Raw genomic sequence first — 24,235 nt, 5'->3', positions numbered from 1 at the left:
TCCCTCCTCCTCCTCCTCCTCCTCCTCCTCCTCAAGGGATCAAACCACATGCTGGAGGGTTGAAGAGGGAAAAAACACTTGAAATCTTTAGCCTCCCTTCTGTCTTTCACATCACAACATCTGGTGCATTCATACCGTAGTGAAGTGCAAAACGCTGTATACGGTGATGACGATGAGGCCGATGATGAAAGAGGCGATCCCCATGTGGAGGGCCTTCCGTCCTAGCCTCTGAGAGCCCTCGTAGTCCTCCTCATTATAGCTGTTTTGGGACTGAAGGGGGAGGGACGGGTTTTGAAACATAGAGAAAAGGATGGAAAAACAAGTATTAAGACATCAGTAAGGTGGTGCAGTGGGAGGAGTGGGGCTCAAACAGCAGGAGTAAGGATCTAATTCCCACAACTGAGTGAAACGTGCGCTGAGTGAAGACGCTTACGATAAAGCTCCTTTAGCTCATATTACACTCTGAAAGGAGTGACTCAGTTGTTTATATGAGCATCAGCTGAGAGGCAGGCATAAGTCTTACTTCCTTTCCCTGATATCATAAGTCATAAACTTTATAGTATCAGAGTGGCAAGGCAAAAATGGCAAAGTGACACACTCGGAAAGTATTTGAGAGGAAAGTTAATATGTGATTGGTGCCTCCAATAAAATATTAGAGGAGGCAAGAAACCTGATGCTAAATTATTTTTAAAGGAATTTCTGCTCTAAGCATTTGGATAGAGAGACATTATTCTGCACGGTGCTTTGTATCTGTGTTTCTCTCATCTGATCATTCAGATCTCTCAGGCCTGATTATCACAGAGCAGTGGGTTCTCGTCTTGTTTCTCAGAGCCACAGCCGAGATGCAACAGCTGCTGCGTTAAGGGGGACGGTCAAAACACCTCCCAGACTTCTGACACACAGACCCGCAAGTGCTGGCCAAATTTCTGTGCTAACTTTGTGGCATACCGTTAAATGAGTCAACAACCAGTTAGCAATCTGGTTTCCCATTACTGAGCCACAGCTCGGATAAAACCAGAGTCTAGCAAGGGTCTGGACTGTGAGGCGACAACGAGCACGGTCTGCTTTTTTTGGGTGGTCCGTACCCCTGGAAGTACATTCGATCTGATCACACATCAGCAGAAGCCTTTGATAATGACCCTGACAGTGCAGCTGAAGGAAGTGCACAGGCTGGTTCAGACTTACTCATTTCTCATTTCTCACTCTGATGAAAAACCTATTCCACACTTTACGAATGTAACTGTGATCACTGATTTAGGATATCCCATCTCCAGCATGTAATCAGAGCCGACCAGCATCCTTGTCCATACTTTTTCCTCCCACTATTAATGTATTTTTCCATATGTCATCCCACATATAGGCTAATTCACATGCCATAACAACATCACTTATCACTCAACTATTCATAGAGGAACCAGGCAACATTTTACAGGCACCAGATTTCCAGTGTGTCATTATCGTAAGACTCACCAGAACAGAGAAGACCAGCGCCACGATGTTGATGGGCCATGCGGGGCAGAAGCAGGTGAACATGGTGAGACAGAGGTAGTTCCTCAGAGGGGGGATTTCCTGAGCCTCCCTGTCCTCCAGCAGGCCAGCGCTCCCATCCAGCGACGGCTTGGTGTTCACGTCCGGCTGCAGGGTCCCGGGAGACATCAGAGCAGATGGGCAAGGCACAAGGCACACTGGGACACAGGCAGAGTGGAGATGGAAGTGTGTGTATGTGTGTGTGTGTGTGTGTGCGTGTGTGTGGGTGGTGGAGGGAGGTTTAATGGAAGGGGAATGCCAGCCAGCAGAGGGATTGAGAGGCTGACTGCTGTAATGTCTGAGCACACTGAAGACTCCAGCCAGCAGACACACAAGCAGCTGATTATTCTGAGAAGCGAGCGCTGTCATCCTGTAAGAAATCAGTGCGAGAAAAAAAAAAAGAAGGAGGAAGAAATCGACACATGGCCCTCCCATGTGTCGATTTCTTCCATTTCACTGGTCCATTAGTGCTGTGCATTAGTGCTTTTCTGAGTGGAGTCCATGAAACACAGGAGAGCCAAGCAATATATGGAGAAGGTTCATTTCACTAGAATTCAGTTCTCTTAAAATTCAGTTGGAAAATGTGCAACAAGGAATAAACTTTAATTTAATAAGGTTTAATTCAACATCACTGTTATTTTCCCATGTGTAGGGAGTGTAGAGAGGCTATGTAATTCAACACTGAATCAATAACAAAGATCTAACCAAATGGGGACCTCTGGCACAAAATCTCACTAAATGGAGTCCACAGACTGATGTGTGTCTGTTTTGGAGAACATGATATGAAAACATTTGAGATTCCTGTCTAGTGCGTCCTTGGCCAAAATTCCTGCTGGGACGAGTGGAGGTTTTATGAAGAGAGTAGCACTTAAAATCCTTCAGACTGCACAGTCACATTTATTTAATTTAGTTACTTATTTGTTCATTTGATCCATTTGTTGTTGTTGTTTTTTCATGTAATAAGGACAATGGAGTGGACAATGGGCTGCAAAGCAAAATTTCATCTGCAGTTTTGAAAAAAAAAATCTGACAAAGATGTCATACAGACTCACTTCTAATAAACAAAGGTCAAACATGAAGCAGAAGTGGAATGTTTTAAAATAATTTATTAGGAATTTTAAAAAGTTTTTTTTTTTTTCAAGAAAAAAAAACATGACAGGAAAAAGAAATCAGAAAAAAGGGTTACAGTGTTGACAAGATTGTTATTTTTCAGTGAAAACAGCATCAAAAGTGTGTGAACTACTGTGGTAGCCCGTAGCAGTGTGAGCAAACATGTCAAAAATCTAAAAACTGGTGTTGGGTAGATTGATAGTGCTTTTGTTCTTAAACTAACAACTTTGAGGGAAAGTATTTCTGGTGATCTGCCAGTGCAACATCCTAGTAGCTCTGAGCATAATTATTTTGGTCTGAAAATAACTCTGTCACACTGCTACAGGCTGTGTCGTCCAGTGGATATGCAGTGTATCTGTCAAGTGCGGTGGTGGTGATGGTGGGGGGGCGGGCAGCAGGTAAACACAAAAATACTAAAAGACCCCCCTCTCCTTCCTGTTGGAAAACGTCTGAGAGAGCTCCATCTACACTCTGACATAGACAATGATGTTAATGTAATAAAAAACAAAGTCAGGTTAAAATTTCACATTTGCAACTGAGGTACCCATCCCAAAAAAAATAAAATAAAATAAAACGGCACAGGGCACACAGGAAACCAATGTGTGTAACCACATGACCCTGCACACTGGCACGCTCACACACATCAACACAACCCGCAGAGCAAAGCAGTCCTAAATGTCGACGACCGCTCCTGCACACTAGTCCTTCATTTTTCCTCAACAATCATCACATATTCAAAATCACAGTTCAAAACAACAATATGACAAAGTAAGAAAACAGCGTGTTTTTTTTTTCCCTCCTGATAAAGGAGCCTTTTCACATCCTTACATCCCCCACGGTGGAGCGTTGTCGTCGGAGAACCACCCACTCTCCTGCTGGGTTCTGGCTGGAGTCACAGCTGAAGGGTTCGGTCTTGAACTCGGTAACAGGCTCAAAATGACGCATCATTCATAAACCCCCTCACTGTGGAGAGTGATATGTGGCTGGTCTAACACTGACAGACAGAAAAACTGAAATGCTCCATGTAAAACTATGATATGTAACAGTCAAGGTTTCCGATGCATGTGACATCTGCAGAATACAATTGTAGCATTTCTCCCACACCTCTCACCTCCCGGACCCCAAATTTAGCTGAACAACCCCCCTCAAAACAGAGTCGTATTTACAATATTTTACAAAAGTCATACAGCACATCAATTGTGTGACTGCGACAAGGTTCATGGTAATAATGACCGTTATGATCATTATTAGTGTAACAAGTTATTGTTACAAACCTACCAAGATATACACTTTTAGACACAAAAAAATAGTATTAATCAGAAATGTTCTGTTGAAATTCAGTATGAACTAGTGACAAATATACACGTATCCAGAACAGATTACAGCTCCTGACCTTCAAACAGGATTCACCTGGAGATTTGTCTCCTTCGTCTCAGTGAAATCAGGTCCTAACCAGAGGTGAAGTAAACCAGTGAAACACAGCCAAAACACAAAATGTAATAACATAATCATCACAAAAAAAAACAGCAAGGTGAAATTAAACAACAGGAAAAAAAAAACAACTAAAAATACAGCATCTGTACGTGTCGCTACTACATGTAGTCATAAACATTTTCAAAGGTTTTGCTCCTGTGAGCTAAAATATATATTTTTCAGACAGGAAGCGGAGCTTAGTTTTTTTTTTTTTTTTTTTTCCGTGGAGTCATCAGTAGGGTTGGCTGGATTCGCGCTGACTTCGGGGTCAAGGGGTCAAGGGTCAGCTGCCCGAGCTGGAGAGGTGGACTGAACAGAGACAGGCCAGATCAGCTCCAAAGCAGCTTCAACTCCTTCCAGCTCTCAGTCACCAGCTCTGCACTGACACAAACAGCATCCCGATTACTCAAAGCTTTCTCAAAGTGAAGCAAGCGTGTGTTCCACTTGGAGATTAGAGAAGACCGACTCACTCTCTCAGTGGTAGCCGTTAGTGAAGGCTGTGGCGATCAAGGGGCCCTGGGGGAGCAAGCACACAAGTTTAAAGGTTACTGTATTGCCGTGTATGTGACATCAGGGCGCAAGAGATGGAATATTTTATGCCATCCAATCATTACAGCAGCTGAGTTCACTGATTAGTTCCTCCTCTCTGGTTGAGTGTGTGCTCAAGGGTGAGTTTGAATTTACTGACAAAAGGTTGTATGACTTTTGCACCGTTCATGTGGTGTCAGGTTTATCGTATATTCCAGTTTCCCAGCAGGGGGTGTACATGAACACCCTACCAAGTGGTCTGGATTCTGGATGTAACACGATTTTGACATGAAATAGCAGGGTAAACACAGGTGTTACTAATGATATAGATTACAGTTTCATGCCATTTCAGTTTAGCTTTGCGATGAACCAGAATGCACAACAGCAGGACCCTGGCTCCATTAGATCTGAATGGAGCAGAAGCTTCATTAATGTCATCAGTAACACTGTGTTTACCCTGCTATTTCAAGTCAAAATGGCTGCTGTGAAAAAGGTCTGTTGGCCCAGTTGTGATGTCCACAGCACTGAGTTTTCTGTTAATGATACATAAAAATGATATTTTAATACCTCAGTGAACCACAGCTAAAAATCTAGAAGTCAAGTTTGATACATAAATCCCCAAATGCTATAAGGTTGTTTTTGTAAACCAGTGAAAAATTCATGCTGGTTGGCTAAAGCTATACTTGTTGTCTTTACTAGAAGAATTAAGGTTGTCAACAGGGTCACCCCTTGGCTAACATTTTAAGCCACAAAAAAAACAAAAACAAAAACAAAAAAAACCCTTAAAATATCCACAATATAATGCAACAAACAATAATGTATTCCAATTATTATTATATCCATTAGACAAATACTAGGTATATCTTTTATAGCTTTTACCTTATATCTATAACTATTTTGTGTATTATTACAACTGGAACCTCTGCCGGCAGCAGTGACAGGTGGAGTGATAGCTAAACAATCTCCACTGTGTGCTAATATACTACTGTGGTGTAAAAAACAAAAAAAACAAAAGCACAACAGTGCTTTTGTTGATTCACTGCCAGTTGATTCATGGCTCTTGCCGTGAGGCGGTTTTATTTCACTGTAATGGATGAAACAAGCACATGACCTACAGCTTTAACGATGACAAATGGCACAGAGACCAATCCAAACCAGAAACAAATGATGCATAAATACATAATCAGTACAAGTGGTGTCTCACCCCCAAACTGTGGCTGAATCCAGTGCTTGGGGCGGGGCTCGCAGCACTGAGGTAACTGCTGACGGCAGAGTCCTGATTGGCTGTTCCATAAAGGTCTGCCATCGGCCCCGGGCTGCTCGTGCCTAAGAATCCAGCTGAGCGTGACGGGGTGGAACCTGCACAGGAAAAACAATACAACAAGTAAGGGCCACGGGTTGAATGTGATGTAAACCTAATAGTGCTTGAGAAGCTACATTTAAAATCTGTTAAAACAATAAATCAAGTGATGATCAAAGGAAAGTCAGGGAATATCATCACATTCAAATCCATCACATTGTCATTTTCGTCTTTAAGTTCTCAAAACACTGAAACACAGAATGAACTCACTGGAGCCTCCTAGTGGTGACAACTAAACATTACTGGAGACAGGGTCTGGGAAGCAGAGCCATAGCTGCTCTAGTTTTTGCTTTACATAACATGATAACTGACACAGTGTCATCTCAATTATGCATGCTCTGCCTGGTACACTGACTTGACAACTAAATTTAGCAGCAAACTGCAGGTGATGCAAAAGAATATTCTTCTGCATTTATCAAATGCAGCCCCTTGAACTCATGTTGGTAGTAAGGAATTCAGAGGTGTAGATCAACAGAATCTGCATCGTAGATCCAATATCATAAATAGATATGCTCCTCAATACTTGTGTTCTCAGATGATAATGGTCCATACTCAGCATGACAGTAATACCAGTGTGTGTTCATGTAAGGTGCCTCGAGTGAAAAACACAGCTAGAAGCCCCCTTTTTTTTTTTTTTTTTTTTTTTAACACATGTGGGTAACAGATTTATAATGAAATCTGCAATGGCATTATTACTACAGCTGTTCTTGTTTTTGATGTGGGAGTTTTCTTAGTGTGTGTATGTGTGTTTTTTTTTAATTGTGGTGGTGTGTTTCTGGATTTCAGGATTGTATTGTTTAGTTTCTTTATGTTTCTTTGTCTTTGTCATCTTAAGACCATGTTAGAATTAAGTGTTTTCACCATAATATCCTGTGAATTTTATGCATCTAACAATCCATAAATGAGACCAATCAATCAATCAAAACATCGTTTAAAAAAGCCCGATTTTCAGACTGCATACCTCTAACTACTGCTGCTGCTGCCGCTGCTGCTGCCATTGGTCCGTACGCTGTGAGAGGAATGGCTAGAGAGACCGAGAAGGTGAAGTCCAGGTTAAACATCAAGGTGTGCAAACCCTCGTCAGGCTGCTACAGGCACATGGGTGTGCCTCTCCAGTGACCTCAAAAACTTGTTGACAACTTTTTGAAAACAACCAAGTCTTGCAGGGAAAGGGAATTACGGGGCAAAGCTGGTGACTAAGACAGGTTGGATCTGTAACACCACATCTCATTTGAATTTGCACTAGGAATACTGGAGATCATCATCCATCTTTTTTTAGACAGTCTGTGTTCACAGCAGCGAAGGGGCTGATGAGGTCACCGGAAGAAGCCTTCAGAGGAGACAGTGAAATCATCCTCATTACTGTCAACGATACTGCCATCAGATAAAAACCGAGGAAGACTGACAAACACAAACATGCAAACCAAAGAGTGATCAATACGTGTGTGATGGAAACTGCAGGTGTGCTAAATTGACAACATGCTGCTTGTAAAGTCCAGAGGAGGGACTGACTGACCTGTGAGCTCAGGGGGGTGGGGTGAAGTCAGAAGGGGGGTCCTCTCTAAGTGGAACTCTAAAACAGAAACATCAGAGTGCTGTTGAGACACACACCGCCACCGCCATCAAGGACAACACACACAGACACACACACAGAGGAGGAAAACACTGCAGAGACGAGGACAGGAGGCATGGGGAGTCGTGTTGGGACAAACAGAAGGGAGGAAGCCAGGAATATTATAGTCATTAATTTTGTGTTAAACGATCATTCAACAGGATATGTTAGGGAAATATCAAGACACAGTTTGCTGCTATCTACAAATGAAACAAATACAACCATTTTGTTTAAAACAGAAAACTGATAATAATTGCATAATATCTATAAACAGTAACAAGTAACTTAAAGTCAGTAGTCAGCTTAAGTTTTATTATTAGGTAAGAGGTGTCACATTTTTTATTTAGAGGACATCTAATTTAGCAATAAAACTCTACACACACACAAATCAGTAATTACCCAGACCAGCTATATGCACTTGAATGAAATATACAGCCATGTCGACATGTATGCATGTACACACACAAGCGCTCTCACACGCACATGTACACAAGCTAATTAGATGCAATTCCACTCTCTGATATTTACAAGCAGCCGGTGACACTCGGAGTGCTTCACGTGTTTCCATGGAAACATGTTTGTATTTGTGACAGTGTGTTTGCTGTCAGTCCAACACACAACCTGAACTAATTAAGCACCGTTAGAGGAATACAGCCACTTTGTGAGAGATTAGCTCATTGGTCAGAGTAGCCATTAACCAATGAGGGCACAGACACCAAAATCATCCATATTTTAAAAGCAGATTGTTTGTTGTAATGCTCCACGCCAACACTTTAGCATCCACTGTGTTGAGTGATAGTACACCACAAGCATTATCCGAGGTAAGAACACCATTCTGTTAGTAATGAATAGCTGCTGGTGTTTTTTTATTGTGTGATTTGTGGGTTCATATTATTTGCTAAGTGAAATATGTTAGGTTTATTTTTATGGGTTTATTTTTGAAAATGTTTAGCTGTACACACTCTCTCATAAGCCCCTACCCTCATTTGCATGTCAACAGGATTAATAGTCTCTGAAAGATGACAAGAATATGTTACTTCTTGCTAAATATGAATCCTGCTATAAGTTCTCATTTTCCCATTTTTGTGATACTATCGTCCAACACAGTGTCAACATGCACGACTGGAGCACATGATCTACTGGGGACACCAAGATGATTTTGGTGTCTGTGCTCTCATCACTGAAGTTTTGTGAGTCAGCTGGCCAACAGGCCGATCTCACAAAAACATCCTTTGAAATCCAGGCCGATGAATAGTGTCACTTGAGAGGAATATGAATTTGACTGCATCTTGTCTTTTTATTGATTTGTGTGGAACCTGGTCTTTTGAGGCTGGGTGTGTTTTTTTTCTTCAAACTTTACAAGAATGACTCAAAGGTGTATCAGGTGTGGTGAGATTACCAGGGAACTGGTAGGTATATCCGGGGGTGATGCCAGCGTAGCTCCGACTGGTGTATGTGGTGGTCTGGAAGCCAGGATAACCTGTGGGAACAAAGTCACTGTCACAATCTGAGTCCCTGCAATCACAAAGTAAAGTACACATACAAGAAACTGTCCTGGTGACAATGGTGATAATGAAGGAGCCGAGTTCAGAGAGACTGTGGACACTGCACACTGTATATTTCACTCTGCATGATCCACATTCATAACTTAATGAGTTGTAATGGACAACTTTGAGTCCGTTATAGCTCATTCTGCTCAATAACATGACAGAGAGAGAGAGTGAGGGCTGTGTTGATCTGATTTCGAAAGAACAATGCTGCCCCCTGTCTGTGACACAGAGGTAAATACACCTGCAGTCTGGATTTGGATGACGGGAAAGTTTAATCTCACTTTCCCGTTTTCAGTCTTATCTGCTTACTTCCCTTGTCCTACGTTTCACTCTCTCTAATGAGCATCATGCAATGAAACCCTCTGTTATAACCATCCACCAGGAAGAAGAGACATTCAGGAGTGCCCTGTCCAACACAAGCAGCATTGAACTCATTTTAGGAGAGGTGGCATTTCCTTTCTTTGCAGCATACTGCACTTGTCCAACCAAAGCATTGGCACAAAGAGCTGCAGTTCTCAGACTGAACAGCAGATGGCAGCTTTGCATAAACAAACATTCCCTTTCGTGAGTACAGTAGGAAATCTGTTAATCCAAAAACGACCACAGATTTCATTGTAAGTACTGAAATGATCTAAGTAGTTCACTGTATTGACTATCTGGACAGAGGTTTTATAAAATATGAGAGGTATGAGTCCCTTCTCACAAGTATTCTTAAATACTCTGAGTCATTTGTACCTTAAGCACTGTGCCAAACGTAAAGTAAATGACCATGTCTGTAACAACCTATCATATTTTCCCACTGCTGCGTGTTGTTTTCCTCATTATGGCCCCTTTGACTGGCCAGTTCTGAAGTCTGACATCTAATTAAGGCTCCACAGTGTGGTGGGGAGTTGATGAGTGTGTTGTAACACTCAGTTTCCTGGCAGGCCTCAGTTCAGTGGTCAGCGTTCTCCACATGAGGCACAGCATGACCTTTAAGGCAGCCTGGGCCTTGGTCCAGGAACACTTATTACCAGGTATAGGTGAGGGAAGCTGCTTGTGTGGGGCCACATCCTTCCTGTCCCAATCAATATGAACTTACCAAGCATACCAATGCCCAGCATGAAGGCGTCCATTCCGTAGGGCATCACCCGAGAGCGCCCCCTGGCTGAGCCCGTGGGGGACATGACCTCCTTGGGCTGAGCCTTCTTACACTCCACCTGTTACAAACAAAAGACAATCGCTGGAACTCAATCCACGTTTGAAGAGGTGAAGTGGGGATGTGTTGTTCACAAGCCTTGAGACATCCAGGCTCACCATTTTGCTGTTGATCTCGTGGAAATGGATCTCGCACACTTTTTCCACCACATCTTCATTCTCGAATGTCACAAAGCCAAACCCTGGTGAGGAAGAGGCCAAGTGTATGAGTTGAAATTTTACCACACAGTTGTTACAAGACTTCTGGATTTAGGCAACAGGCCTTTTTGCGCCTCAGTGCTACTAACAGCCTCCAGTAATCGGTTACTGTAATAGCCGCTTAACACGTTTGCCCCCTTCCCCCCATCAATGCTGAGGCTCTGCACTCATCCTTTCTTCCCTCCCCTCGTGGCCAGAAGGCCCGGGCAAAGCTGGTAGGCTGTCATAATCGATCAGTCCCAGGGTGGGGAGGAGGTGCTTAAGGAGGCTTTATCCTGATCCCGATTAACGGACTGGCTAATTAGCCTAGCCTCATTCGTCTCCTCCAGCTCAGCCCACAGGAAGGAGGCCCGCGGGGGGATCGAGGGAAAGATGGAGGGGGGGATCGATAGAGAGCCAGGCAGGACTGGAAGAGGAGGAGGAAGAGGAGAGGGGGGGAGGAGAGGAGAGGCAGAGATGTGGGGAGGGAGCCGCCGGTTGGACCGAGAAAGAGAGGGAGAGAGGACCACTTGGTCTCACCTCTGTGCCTGTTGGTGGTCTTGTCGAACATGAGCATGGCATCGTCGACCTGGGGGGGAGAAAAACAACACAGTTTTTACACGGCGCTCTGTCTTGCCACGCAGCATATTGCCTGACCTCACCCCTTCTCAAATTCTGCAGGGAGGCTCAGCAACAGATGGACAGAAGGGGGGAGAAGAGGGAGAGGGAGGGCCGGGGGTGCTGGGGACGAGCGACAGGTTACAAAAGGGGAGACAGTGAAACAGAGGGGGGCAAAAACGGAAGAAAGACAAACAAGTCGAAGAAACTGCGGTACGGAGGTAGTGCAAAGTCGACGTTGCGTTCACTGTTAAACTGCCTGGTCACAATCCTTCTCATAGAGAGTGAGCCCATAATCCCCCCCTTGCCCCCCCTCCCGCTCTCTAAAGTTTGACATTCCCATGGCAACTGTACAAAAAGTCTGTATAAAAGAGCTTGAGCCAACATCAAATATCCTTTATGAATGGTGGGACAGTGCCAGTGAGACAAAGAGGGCAGCAAAGAAGAGAGAAACACTGAGGGGGGGGGGAAAGTAGCTGGTCACAAGCGGAAAGGTGAATCCTGTGGGCAGGTGGAGACTCGATGAGAGGAGGGCTGATAGGGAGAGGAACAGTGACAGGTGGAGATACGGTGAGACACAGCGCGGGGAGACAGAGAGTACTGTAAGAGAGGGAGAGAGAGAGAGAGAGGGAGCGAGAGAGAAGGGGGGTGAAAGGAGCAAGAGGTGGACACAAAAAAGACTGGGTCAAAGTGGAAAGGGAGGAGAGAGGAGAGACAAAGGCAGAGGGAGAGAGAGAACAAAGAGGCCTGCAGGCTTTGTTTGTTGGCACAGTCAGCCATAATTCCTCCTCCTCTTCTCCCTTTGACCTCTCCCTCTGGCCCGGCCTCCCTTTATGGAGCAAAGACACAGGTGTCTATTCTATACAGACACCCATACTTTCTTATGCAAAAGTTCACCGACTCCTTCCTTTCTTTCTCTCCCTGTCACACACACACACACACACACACACACCTACTCTGACATGTGCTCAGTCTGCACGCACACGTCCAAATAAACATTTGGTAAGTTAATCTTTGCTCTTGGTCTATAATAAGTTTATTGGCAACCAGAGTGGATATGGTCTACTGAATAGGTTGCCAGAGTTGCATACTCCCTCTCTCTATCTCTATCTCTCTCTCTCTCTCTCCCACACACACACACATTCGGTGCTGGTACACAGTGTTAGTGTGTATGGACCCCCAAGGGCAGTGTGCCTACAGAAAGGTCAAGGGTGAGAGAGGAGTGGCTCTGGCAGGGTGAAAGGAGACCTGTTGGCCTGAAGCCTCTCAAGTCGCCGGTTCCTTCCACCCTGACATTTGCTCATCACCCCCTCGCCTCCAGGACAGCCACCGTCCCGCCCCGTCACAGCCTAACACCCAGCAGCTCCACAACACCACACGTTGGTTTTTGTTGTGGAGCTGACACACTTATCTGACAGAATAACTTTTAACCTCCTAGACCACCAGCACTTAAATCAAACAATTGGGATTTACGCTACAAAGCTAAAAAATCTAAATTTGAGCTGACACTAAAACCTGTCTGACTGCCAATAAGGCAATCAGAGGAAAATCTGTCAGAGATAATCAAGATATGAGTTAAAGCAAAGCCTCCCTGAAGATGTAATGAACAAAAAAAAAAGCAACACTGCATGCAGTTAAAGTGAAATGTTGCAAAGTGAGTTAATTGCATGTTTAGCTCAATATTTCAAACACCGGGCATTTTAATGGTGTACTGCTGGACAATATTCCCTCTTATCCTTTTTTCCACCTCTCATCTTCCCTGTTATCCGCTGCCCATCCCTCTCTCCACCCCTTTGTCCCCAACAGGACAGGACACAAAAGGTCCAGTGAGGCAGTTTAATCAGGAACTTCCATGGATGGCTGGAGCCAACATTTCACTGTCCATCCCTCGATATCTTTCTCTCGCTCTCTCTCTCTGCAAAAAATTGTCCAGACTTATGAGCGGGAGATGAGCGCAGAGAGAGTCAAGGTGAAACCTGGCAGTGAAAATAAAGCACCACGTGGTCGGAAACACAATGGCTGATATAAAAATCGGCCTGCTTGACTTTGAAAAGTTTCAAGGGTCTGCCGTGCAGCCTGTTCACCTGTAACTTGCAGGAAAAACGACACTAGATTTTAATTTTCTATCTGTTTTTATCTGTGGCTCATTCTCATCTAGTCCACTATGCATGAGATCATTGAAACCCTATTTTGTGTATAATTCAGACAAATGTTATTACTATATAATTATATTATCAATACATATTGAAAGACAAGTTTCAGAGCATGAGTTATCCCAGTCCCCCAGTATGCAGATAAGTAACTTCTGTACAAACTAACAAAATATTTGCCCAGCTTTGTACAGAGGCATAATAGACCCAGTAAATCCCCCCCTCCACACACACACCCCATCTTTGCCCCAGTTCCCCCTCTTCCACAACCCAACCCTCTCTCTCTCTGTCTTTCTCTCTCAGGCCCTCCCTCACTCGCTTTTGTCAGCCCATCATCTATTCTCTGCCTGACGCCTTTCAGAGTCCTCGGAATATAAAAACTCGCCCGACCCACACATATGGATAATAAATAATAAACACACAAAAAAAAACTAAATTAGGGAAAAGAAAATGGTCTGCGATGAAGTGACAAGTTTGCTAGGTGTGGTGCTTTGTTGAGTGTTTGGTCGACTGCTATTATTGTTACCCAACTCCTGAGTTGACCCCCCCCCCCAAACACACATACACACACACTCATACTAACACCCCCTAACACCACCTCATCCCTCCTCCTTCAACACAAAACCCCCTTACCCGCTGAATTACTTAGGGACAATGGGCAAGCCAGGTCACCACGGTAACGGGCCAGGAGGGGGTTGTGGGTAGGAGCAGCTGTTACATCAGATTAATTCAGATTCTGATAATCCCTCCTCCTTCCTCACCATCACCACACACTCACTACAAAACTTTTGTCCCCCTCCCCTCCCCGGTCTCCCTCTCTAGTCTCTAACTTTGCCTGCTGCTCAGGCTCCATACCTCCCTGAGCCTCTCAGCCTCGTTATTTTCCCCTTCCTACCTCTCCACCCCTTTTCTCTCTCTTTCTTTCTTTCTTTCTTTCTCTCCCTCCTCTGAGTAACTCCTGAATTTCCAGGCAGCCCATCGACTCCACATGAAGTTGTTCTCAAAGTAAAAATTCGCCGTGGATCAGATTTGCCTCAGCCTGTGGGATGCTGGGATGTTGCGTGTGGTATTATGTGCTTGTGACTGTTTCTGACAAATATTTCGTCCCTCTTCATAAGACACACCAATCTCTTTATTGTTCTTCTTACCTTTCCAAACTGGTCAAAATACTGTTTGACATCCTCTATGGTCGTGGTGACAGACAGACCGCCCACAAAGATCTTCTTGGTCCGAGTCACTAACTGCAAAAAGAGGAAGCCGGTTTATGAATCCATTTCTATTGATGACATAACACTGCCTGTTCTGCTGCTGTTATTATATGTTGTATACTTCTCATTAACCAATACATTTATTGAGGTAGCATGCCTTTAATTTTCTAATTTCAAAATCAGAGTTGACTATAATTTCATACCGTTGCACATAGTTCTACAGCATCTCTTCACAGAGTTTAATATAATGAGTGTGCTGCTCTGTAACACTTTCACTTGTATTTTTACTGCTCCCAGTGACAAGCAGTGACAAAAACATTTCAGTTTCAGTTACAACATCATATAAATAAATTATTAATGATTTTACTGTTAGAAATAACCCCCGCCACACTCGAAAAAATATTGGAATGATGTTAATCAACAAATGCCCATCCTCTTATTAATTTTCCTCATAATTAGCGGTTTTCTCACAATAAGCTCATTTAGATGAGGAATGCCTGGGCCGAGGTATTCTCTCCACTTTGATCTTATTGGGCAAAAAGATGACAAGAAGGCTGGACTTCTTTTTTTTTTTTTTCTTGATTGTTCACAGGACGGGAAATAAGTAAAGCGATAATATTACTTTTAAAATGGTTAAAACTGCCTGTTATCGCACAGCACAGCTCTCTATCGGCTTATCTTCTGTAAAGTGTATCTGTGCCTTTGTTTGGACAGGCCTCCCACAAAGGGTGTAAACATGGCCTCCTCCTGGATTGGTGGCATCTGGACTTCTGGTCCAAAACAAAGTGCCACGTGCACCGGGCCTTTCTGAACCATGTCGCCATCAGATGAGGAAATATGCTTGTCCAGGATTAGTTTTTGTTGTATTTCTTTGATTTATTACTTCACACCACAAGGCCCACTATTCAACACAGTTTTGTTGGTTGATTTTGTAAGTAAAACCCCAAACAAACTGCTGACTAATAATACCAAAGCAGCTCTAATAATACATACCTCTCATTTGTTAATTCAGTCGACTTCTAGTTTTCATATTATATTACTGATAGATTACATAAAGACTCAAACGGCTTTTTCCTGAATCAGATACAAAGCTGAGCGTGGTCCTGGCTACATGGTGGGTTTTTTTCATAATTATTTGTCGATAAGAAGTTACCATTACTACCATTTATAGATGTGACAAATCACAGATATTATACTTAGAAACGTGTAAGTATCATTACAGAAATGCGTGCATACGTTTGAGAACCTGTTTAAATACCGTAGGGTATCTGGATAAGGTCATCATCCAAATTTTGCCAGGAAAATGTAAATAAGAATGTAAAACAAGGATGTGTTTGGTCGGGCGTGTCTGGCTGCTAGCTGTTTGGGAACTGATGCATATTAGATATCATTCAGTAGAAACAGGAAAAAGGGAGATTCAAGAGACAGGTTGTGAGCAAGATTCAAACCCTTTTCACTGCTTTTATTCTTAATATTCAAAAGACTGGTGTTGTTTATGTAAACCTCAGCATTGCTAAAACTCGAGTCAGAATGGACAGCAACACAATAAAACAATACTTTGCTCATGAGCAACAATCTAAAAATATGTGGCTTGGATGGGAGAGGGAAGCATGAGCCCATAAAGCCTGTTCCTCCCATCATCCCTTAACCTTTCCAGATGCATCTATAAGGTTGTGAAAGTTTGTGTTAACACATGATCACATAACAGTTCGGTGATGTCAGCAGCAGTCACATTCACCAGATTACAAGGCATTAGCCCAGACAGAGTGTGAAACGCTGCACATGGAAACACACACCGAGCCGCTCCGCACAATGAGCAGAACACAGATCGGCACAGCAAGGAGGCTTCACTCACCTTGGGCTGAGCTCTACGAGGGAACGCAACCTTTGGATCGATCTACGGGAAAGAATAGAGAGAGAGAGAGAGAGAGAGTGCAGTCTGTTTAGTAACACGTCATGACAGCGAGGAACTCAAGCTCTTGTGCTTCACACTTCTGTCCAAGAAAAGATGACCCTCTTTTTTCTTTTTTTTTAGGTAGGCTACACTTGGGCCTCACTGTTGCGAGCTGGACAGAACGAGAGAATTTATAACAGTCAAGAAAAAAGGCGATCGAGCTGATATCAAATGCACGTTGCTCCATCAACACACACACTGAAGGCTTTTCTTTTTCACTAGTGCCCCGTGTCTGAGGCAGGTAACGGTGCAACAAGCTATGGCAGGTGTCAGCCCAAGTCCCTGCATATCTGCTGGCATTCTTTATTGTGTGTGTGTGTGTGTGTGTGTGTGTGTGTGTGTGTGTGTGTGTGCGGGCATTAATGTAGTGGCAAATAATAAAAAGCGTAAACTCTGACATCCACTCCATGCTCATCATAATGCAAAAATCCACCAATATAAACAAAAATTCGGAGAAAAAAAAACTCTACTTCCTATGATGTTGCTTATAAATTTTCACCATTAAGATTTGCATCAGACTAAAATGCTGGGTAAACTCTATTACACCAGCGAAAATTTTGGTTAAATGAATTTCCACTACACCCTCCAGTAAATTCCTGAGTGAGGAAGTGCCTACAAGTTTGTATGTTTATGCACGAGTATGTGAGTTTCTGCAAATATGCAAGCATGTGTTTGTATTTAAGCACATGAATGACATGTGTGTGCCTGTATGCATCTGTGTCTATGTGTGTGTGTGTGTGTGCGTGTGTTTATGTGTGTCCACTGTGTGCAAGTGGAATGTCTGGGACGGCCTGGTGATCTTCTGCCCCTCGTCGCTACCATGTGACATGTGATCTACTGGAATCTCACACAGGCACTACAATCACAAACACATCTCACCTCCGCAGGGGGAAGGCAGAGACAGAGGACAAGTGCGGTGGTCGAACGAGGCAGAGACAGCACAGAGCGAGAGGGAGCGAGAGAGACAGAGAGATAGAGAGAGAGAGAGGGGGGACAAGGACAGGGGAGGGAAGGTGGACGGGACAGAGGAGAGCTGCCAATCACACACACTGACAGCAGGTCTCTCTCTCGCAATTTTGTTTGTTTGTGTTTGTTTGTTTTTGCCTCCCTCAGCTCATGACAGAGGTGGTGATGATATTTACAGCCCGTAAAGACCACTGGCTCTGCCGTACAGTTTCGGGTCATATTCCTTTGTCTGGATCGTCCTATGCTCTGCAGTTGTGGAGTTTTAGAAGGACAGACTGAATTGTTTTGAGCGGTCTAAGCTCACTTGACAATCATCGCACCGCTACGGCTACAAAAACCAATGCAAATTTGATACACCACGTGGCCGAGCCCACTGCATCGATGTGTACGACACGTCACCAAGATTAAGATTGGATAGAGAACCACGACATGCTATGAAGATGCAATCACAGACAGGCTGCAGAGTTTTAATTTGAGACCTCTATATTAGTCTATACTGGTCTAATAGAGCTATAGAACAGCTAGACTAGTCCACACTGCACTGCTGTTACACTAAGAGATGGTGAGACAGCACAGTGCTAAGATTAGTCCGTAACCATGAGAGGGTAGAGTTGAACTACAGTAGAGAGCTAGAGCCTCTATGGTAAACCGCATGCGTTTACCAGAGTTGTGTTTCTACTTGAATAAGAGTTGACATCACCGCAGGTTTTTCTAAAGAGCAGAGTGAGAAGACTAGGCTAGACTGGAGGATCAGATGCAGAGTCTACTGTTTAGTTTCTATGGTGGCTAGACTACTCTGATAGTCACCTCCGGTCACCAACCCTCCTGATGTCCAACACTCCTGTGCACATTCAAAAACAAACAAACAGACAACACACACAAACAAACAAAATCAACATACAGCGGCACACATCCATGGGGAGGAAATTGTGGACATTAAACAGATAAAGTGGCTTGTATTCATGCAGTCTGGCTGTGGATCCCCCAACATTGGAGAGGACAAAAATGGACATCTTATGAGCAAATGCGATCCTTTCTCATCCTTTGCATTAAACATCAGTCAGAAAGAAGTCAGGCAGTCTGGTTTTAATGTTATTCTGAGATGTCAGGTGCGCTGGTTTAAGGAGAGGCCTGTGCTCTCAGCGCTCAGAGCAAGGTAACAGAGAAGCTGAACATAATACCGAGAGAGGTTTATCAAATCAGGACAATCCCCTTTGACCAACTGCATCCCAGCTATGCAACAGTTGGCTGAGTGCACTGCCTGTCACAGCCCGGGCTAGGAACACACTTATCCCAACATGCCGATTGGGCAGCACTCGACATATCTGTGACTCAGAGCAGCAACCCAAGCTTGTTGTCTCCAATCCTATTAGCTTTGAGCACCATGCTAATCACAGATGGGGTTATCCTGCCTGCCTGCTATCCCTCCTCCTCCTCCTCCTCTCTTCCCAGGTCAGCATGGTGGCCCTGGCTGGGTTCACAAACCTCCCCGGCGTCGCTTTGTCACACAGAGATAATAAAGATTCTGGTGTGACTTTGTGGTAAAACTCTCTGTCGTACACCTTGGGATCACATTCAAATGGAAACTCCTGCAGTTTGCATTGGCCGCTCCCAACCAACTTTACAGATAGCAGGAAGCTTGGACAGCACCCAGAGGGGCAACTAGCAGAGCGGCAGTCACATAAATCATTGTAAAACCTGCCTTCCTCTACTCAGTCAGGCAGCATCTGTCCCAAAACACAATAAATACCAATAAATTCCTCCGCAGCACTGTATTTGCTCTGTGGCCCGGCCGCTGTGCAAAGCTCTCTTAATTCCAGTGTCGGAGCGGTTCAGTCGGTCACAGCATGGCACATTCTTTCTGTTGCCACTGGAGAACTTTTCTCTTCCCTCTCTAACGGGATAACCTGTCTTGTGAGAGAGGGGGGCAGGGAGTTCTCTCTAAAAAGGCACCACTCTACTCACATCCAACCCCTGTGGCTGATCACTGAGCCCTCTCCACGCCAAACACACACTCTCTAAGGCCACCGTGGGTCCCCAACACGCCATCGACACACCCGACTGCTGGCTACAAGGGGCCCTGCCACCATCAACGAGGCCGTGCAGCTCTATGGACTAATATATACACAAGTCAGAAGAAAACTTAAAACGAAACAGGGCAGGTTTGAGTCTCCATGGTCTAACATGAATAATGATGATAACTTGCTTATATTGCAAAAAAAAAAAAAAAAAAAAAAAACCATCTCCATCTGAACAAGTCATCTACTCTCACATTCAGGCTTAAAATCTATTTTTTCCTCAAACAGGTGAAAAAATCTGCCAGTAGGATTTGATAACTTCACTTGATTCACTTGTTTCTGGACTTTTTTTTTTCTGGAAACTAGTATTAAAAAAAAGTTTGAAACAAGGCAGAATAAGGCAGATCAGACCACTAAGTATTAAGAAAATGTCCTTTGGTTCAAGGAAAATCTCGAGACAAGTTGATTAGCATTGGAAACATGTGGGACTACCTCATCCCAACAGAAAAATGAGATTTACACAACTGAATATGAGGCTAAATGTCTTGCTAAGATGGTGATGTATCCGGAGGCGGCACGTGGAAGAACAGTCAGTTTCCTGACATCCACACACTGTGACTGTTTACACTCCTGATTCCTGGTATCCAAGAAATGATTGTAAATGATGCACATTGTTGTCTTCCTTTTTTCTTTTGTGTCAGAGCCATTCTTCAATATTGGAAGGGGGGTGGGCGGGGGGTGTCACTATGGAAACAAACCCCATGGTGAGTTAGTGGCGTCCAACCATGATGGCCCTACTTGTCATGGCTGTCGTGCCTGCAAGTGACACTAGCGGTGGGACACGAGGGGAAACAAAAAATCTAATTTTCATTTGACCTCTCTATCACCCAACTTCCACCTCAATAGTTGTGGATTCATAACAACAGAAATTTCTCATTTCCTGATCCCTTGATACTATTTGAAATCAAATAACCCCCTTTTTTCCCTCCTCTCCATTTCCTGTGCCGCGTCATCTCCACTACCTCCACTTATCTTGAGAAGGTGTATCGCTCAGAGTACAAAAAGGGAAGAAGAAAGAGGCCACCACATTTCAATACAGTGACTAACCCACAGCCCTCGCTGCTCCCGCCGAGCAGACGGGGGGAAAGCACTGGTCCCTATGGCGACCAACGGGCCACATTGTTCCCCGACCAGCCCACATTCATTACTGACAAAAGACACACACACTCACACTCCAAAACACAGACGATTAATACACTCTCGCTAACACACAGGTACAATTCGTACAGGTAAAAAAAAAGGGGGCGACAATCTAATTTTGCCACCCTGACTTTGACTTTCATCATCACAGTGTTCCCAGTTTTACACTTCCTGAAATCAACAGGAAGATGACAAGAATCTGTTTTGTTGTGTGGCTGCTTTGGCACCTTGATGGTTTCAGGTTGCAAATGCTCTCATGTTTCTGCAATGAAAAACTTTTTTGGGGTCATTTGTACCCTTGGGACAAGAAGCTTCACAAAAACATGCAGGGAGAAAGTTTGGGATCGCTCTTTCCTAGAAACCAAATTAAAGATTGGCAGGGAAAGCGAGCCCTGTCTGGTTGCCCCTGTTTCTATGGAAATTGACACTTGGTAACATTTTCTTGCCTGTTTGGCCGCAGAGTGAAGCCAAGAGAGAGCCCACTCTCCCATGTGTCTCAACTGTCGACTATTAGCATATGGATGGATGTATGACCCAGAACGGTGAGTAAACTAATCACACCGGCTTTATCGTGTAACATGGATACATCTGAGGTGCAGCAGCGGACCAAAATGGAGAATCTGAACACCACCAACAAAAATGGGGCTGGTTTGAGGGGGGGAAAAAAAAGCCAAACAAACACATGTAATAAAATGCAGCCATGTCACTCCTCTCTGATGGATTATTGGAAAATCCACTAATCAAACACTGAGAAATGGGATTAGGTGGTGGTGGGAAAAAAAAAATAACAGAGAACTCACTGTTTTGGAGTCCAATTCGTGCCTGGTTTGGGCCAAAACTTTGTCCACGCCGGCCTGATCAACAAAGGTGACGAATCCAAAGCCTCTGCAGACATCAGGGGAAGGAATTAATGAAACAGAAGTGGCCGGTGACGTGTAATGATATGTTATGAGCAGTGTGGAATCTGTGCTCAGATAAACTTTCTGCTACAGCGGCAAAGCCAGCGCTGATGGGTGCACAGCTCCCTCACCTCGAGCGCTTAGTAACTGGATCCCGCATCACCATACACTCCTTCACCTCGCCATACTTGCAGAAGTACTCTTTCAACCCCTCTGAAAAACAAGGCAAGGTGCACAGGGCAAATTAATTACCTGGCATAAGAAATCACCCAGACACAGAATTAAATTACTAGCTTGGAAAGAACAGGACATCTTCTTATTTACAGGCTGGCAGGCTGCTTGCCTAAAGAGTGTCAAACTTTTTTTTTTTTTTTTTTTTCTCAGGCTATTGAGATTTAGTCCAACAGTTCACCCAGTATTCAAACAGAAAACAGCCAGTGATTAAAGACAGAAAACCTTGAAATTACACAATGATCACAACCACGTTCTCATATCTTGTTGCAATCTGGCTCATTTACTCTCAAGCATTTTACTGGGCTTTTAATAATTAGCAGTCCATGCAGTTTCAAAGTTGTGGCAAATAAACGGCTCTGAATGGTGGCTTTCATTCTAGATTTAATGCTCACTGCGAGAAAAACAAATAAATAAAGGAGGAAAACATACACAAGCATTAGGAAATATCATCAACAAATACAGCCGCTCAAATAAGTTTCTACTGATCCCCTCATGTTCCATGCAAAGCTTTTTGAAAACAGTGGCACAGTGATCTTTTATGAGAAGTAGTGGTGGAAAAAGCTTTACCTTGTGTTGTTTGCCAGCTGAGTCCACCTATGAACATTTTGCTGTGGAGGAAAAAAAGGAGAAAAAAAAAAACATTTGAATTTACATATTCATCAAGCCGGACTTTAACACTGCCGATCTCAGACAGTAAGTACAAACTTCTTCATTAAGTTTATATTCCTGAATGTCCAGACACATTTTTTTTTTTTTTTTTTTTAAAGAAAATACCATCTTTCATTTTACATGAAGCCAGGCTCCTCTGTCCGGAGGTGTGCAAGCCTGCCTGCAGACCTGGGACTTCTCGCAAAATGCCACTTTTGTTTCTGAGGTGTATGAGCAGAGGTAGACAAGAAAAAAAGTTTGTTTTTGTGTTACCAGGGGTCGTGAGGGGAGTCCGTGGTGGACAGGCTGCTCTGGCTCCCTTCCGTCTCCATTCCGTGTCCTTGGTGTGTGTGTATGTGTGTGTGTGTATGTGTATGTGTGTGTATGCTCTGTCCAGGCCGAGCCGTGCGGGAAAACAGGCGGAGAGCGAGTGGAGCTGGGCGGGTTTGGCCCGGGGTGAGAGAGAGGGGAGCGGGCCAGATGCAGAGAGGCTCTGGGAGGGCTGGGACAGACTCCACCTCCTCCAGTCCCACAGCCTCTCTCTCTCATCCGACTTAACAAGCAACAACAGCGTCAAGCCCCGAACTACACAAACACTACCTCTGGATGCGCCTTTCAAAATAAAAGCACGTGTTGCAATGACGACAGATCGTTATTAAGCACAATCTTTTAATTGAAGTAGCGTCACTTGAACTTACCAATAAAATGTAGAGGAGCAAAATTTGTTTCGACATTTCCTGAGCTTTTATAATAAATGTTTATACCTCAGACCTAGCACAATAATCTTACAAATAGACTAATTAAATTCATCACAATTGGCAAGCCTATGATCTCACTATACAGCTGCTAATATTGCAGCAGCAGTTGTAATTGATCACATTTTACTAATTCATGCAGCCCGGGCTATCTATAAATGATGTACAAGCCTCTCAGCCAGTCAGAAAGTAAATAATAAAACTTGAAAGTAATAAAACAATTGTCCTAGTCACGCGCACATGTCAGTTTCACTATTCTGAAAAAGTTCTATTGATGCAGTTTTGCTCTCATTGTTTATGCTTTGATTTTTATGTTGTTCTTGTTTTAAGAACAAAAACATGGACTCGAACGAGCTGTTTGGCAAGCCTATAGCTAACAGGGATCCAAATACAGAAACAACAATTATAGGAATAAACTTTATTTATAATTTATAGGTGAAACATAAAAACGCAAAAGCTAGTAAACAAGTAAACATTTCAAAACAATTAATGCAATAATGTACCCCACATGACAAATAGCCCAACATAAAGTCAACACCATACAGTCATTTCAAAGAGGACAAGGAAGCCCATAGCTGCCAGTAAAATAAATAAATAGATGAAAAATATAGAGTTGTGTCCAATAATTATGACTTAGTAGGTCAAAATGATGACAAAGTATGTCATAATTTTGACTTTCTAAGTGAAATTATTTAGTGTTTTCAGCAGTCAACATTATGACTTATAATTATCATATAATTATGCCTGAGGCTATTACCTCAAAATTATGACTTAACAAGCAGACTAAATAAGTTAGGACTCTGTATCTCATAAATATGTGAAAGAGTCACAGTTTTGACTTGATGAATCATAGTTCTGACATATTCATGGGGATTTATTTATTTTCCCGGAGTGAACGGGTTTCCATAGGATCCTGATGGTGCTGAGCTCCCCAGCACCCCAACACTTCACCAACCTTCACGCATTTATTATGTAGGCAAAATGGCCTGACTTCCTGTTACATTCTGCCTAACTCTGGGTGACTTGATTTCTAGCCGAATCTAAATAAGCA

At 43.6% G+C, this 24,235-nt stretch overlaps 2 protein-coding genes across 5 annotated transcripts; both read right to left on the bottom strand.

Moving 5' to 3' along the window:
• On the bottom strand, positions 1 to 1,680 carry LOC115365584 (transmembrane protein 233-like). The gene is made up of 2 exons (XM_030060668.1): positions 1,471 to 1,680; positions 1 to 270 (listed from the first exon to the last, which is right to left on the bottom strand). Exons 1-2 carry the CDS (start codon positions 1,654 to 1,656, stop codon positions 130 to 132), a joined length of 327 nt encoding a protein of 108 aa, XP_029916528.1. The 5' UTR covers positions 1,657 to 1,680; the 3' UTR covers positions 1 to 129.
• A 1,693-nt stretch (positions 1,681 to 3,373) lies between these two features.
• Positions 3,374 to 22,932, bottom strand: msi1b (musashi RNA binding protein 1b). Of its 4 annotated transcripts, none has more exons than XM_030060563.1 (15): positions 22,703 to 22,932; positions 22,349 to 22,389; positions 21,679 to 21,760; positions 21,449 to 21,533; positions 16,366 to 16,407; positions 14,451 to 14,543; positions 11,075 to 11,123; positions 10,457 to 10,539; positions 10,251 to 10,359; positions 9,010 to 9,090; positions 7,515 to 7,571; positions 6,960 to 7,022; positions 5,843 to 5,997; positions 4,581 to 4,626; positions 3,374 to 4,491 (listed from the first exon to the last, which is right to left on the bottom strand). In XM_030060563.1, exons 1-14 carry the CDS (start codon positions 22,759 to 22,761, stop codon positions 4,585 to 4,587), a joined length of 1,041 nt encoding a protein of 346 aa, XP_029916423.1. In that variant the 5' UTR covers positions 22,762 to 22,932; the 3' UTR covers positions 3,374 to 4,491; positions 4,581 to 4,584. The 4 variants fall into 4 exon arrangements, with proteins under 4 accessions (XP_029916423.1, XP_029916421.1, XP_029916422.1 ...); XM_030060561.1 differs by having other exon boundaries at positions 10,242 to 10,359; positions 22,703 to 22,931; XM_030060562.1 differs by having other exon boundaries at positions 3,374 to 4,486; positions 10,242 to 10,359; positions 22,703 to 22,931.
• Between the last annotated feature and the right edge of the window lie 1,303 nt (positions 22,933 to 24,235).

The sequence above is a fragment of the Myripristis murdjan genome, chromosome 9 (genome assembly GCF_902150065.1).
Source record: "Myripristis murdjan chromosome 9, fMyrMur1.1, whole genome shotgun sequence".
NCBI classification, from domain to species: domain Eukaryota; kingdom Metazoa; phylum Chordata; class Actinopteri; order Holocentriformes; family Holocentridae; genus Myripristis; species Myripristis murdjan.
This window is presented reverse-complemented; position numbering and strand designations above follow the sequence as displayed.

Coding starts and splice junctions, on each gene's coding strand:
- LOC115365584 (XM_030060668.1), bottom strand. CDS start 1,656: ATGTCTCCCGGGACCCTGCAGCCGGACGTGAACACCAAGCCGTCGCTG. Junction 271..1,470: donor CGCTGGTCTTCTCTGTTCTG/GTGAGTCTTACG, acceptor CTCCCCCTTCAG/TCCCAAAACAGCTATAATGA.
- msi1b (XM_030060561.1), bottom strand. CDS start 22,761: ATGGAGACGGAAGGGAGCCAGAGCAGCCTGTCCACCACGGACTCCCCT. Junction 10,360..10,456: donor ACGAGATCAACAGCAAAATG/GTGAGCCTGGAT, acceptor TGTTTGTAACAG/GTGGAGTGTAAGAAGGCTCA. Junction 7,572..9,009: donor ATATACCTACCAGTTCCCTG/GTAATCTCACCA, acceptor TTTCTGTTTTAG/AGTTCCACTTAGAGAGGACC.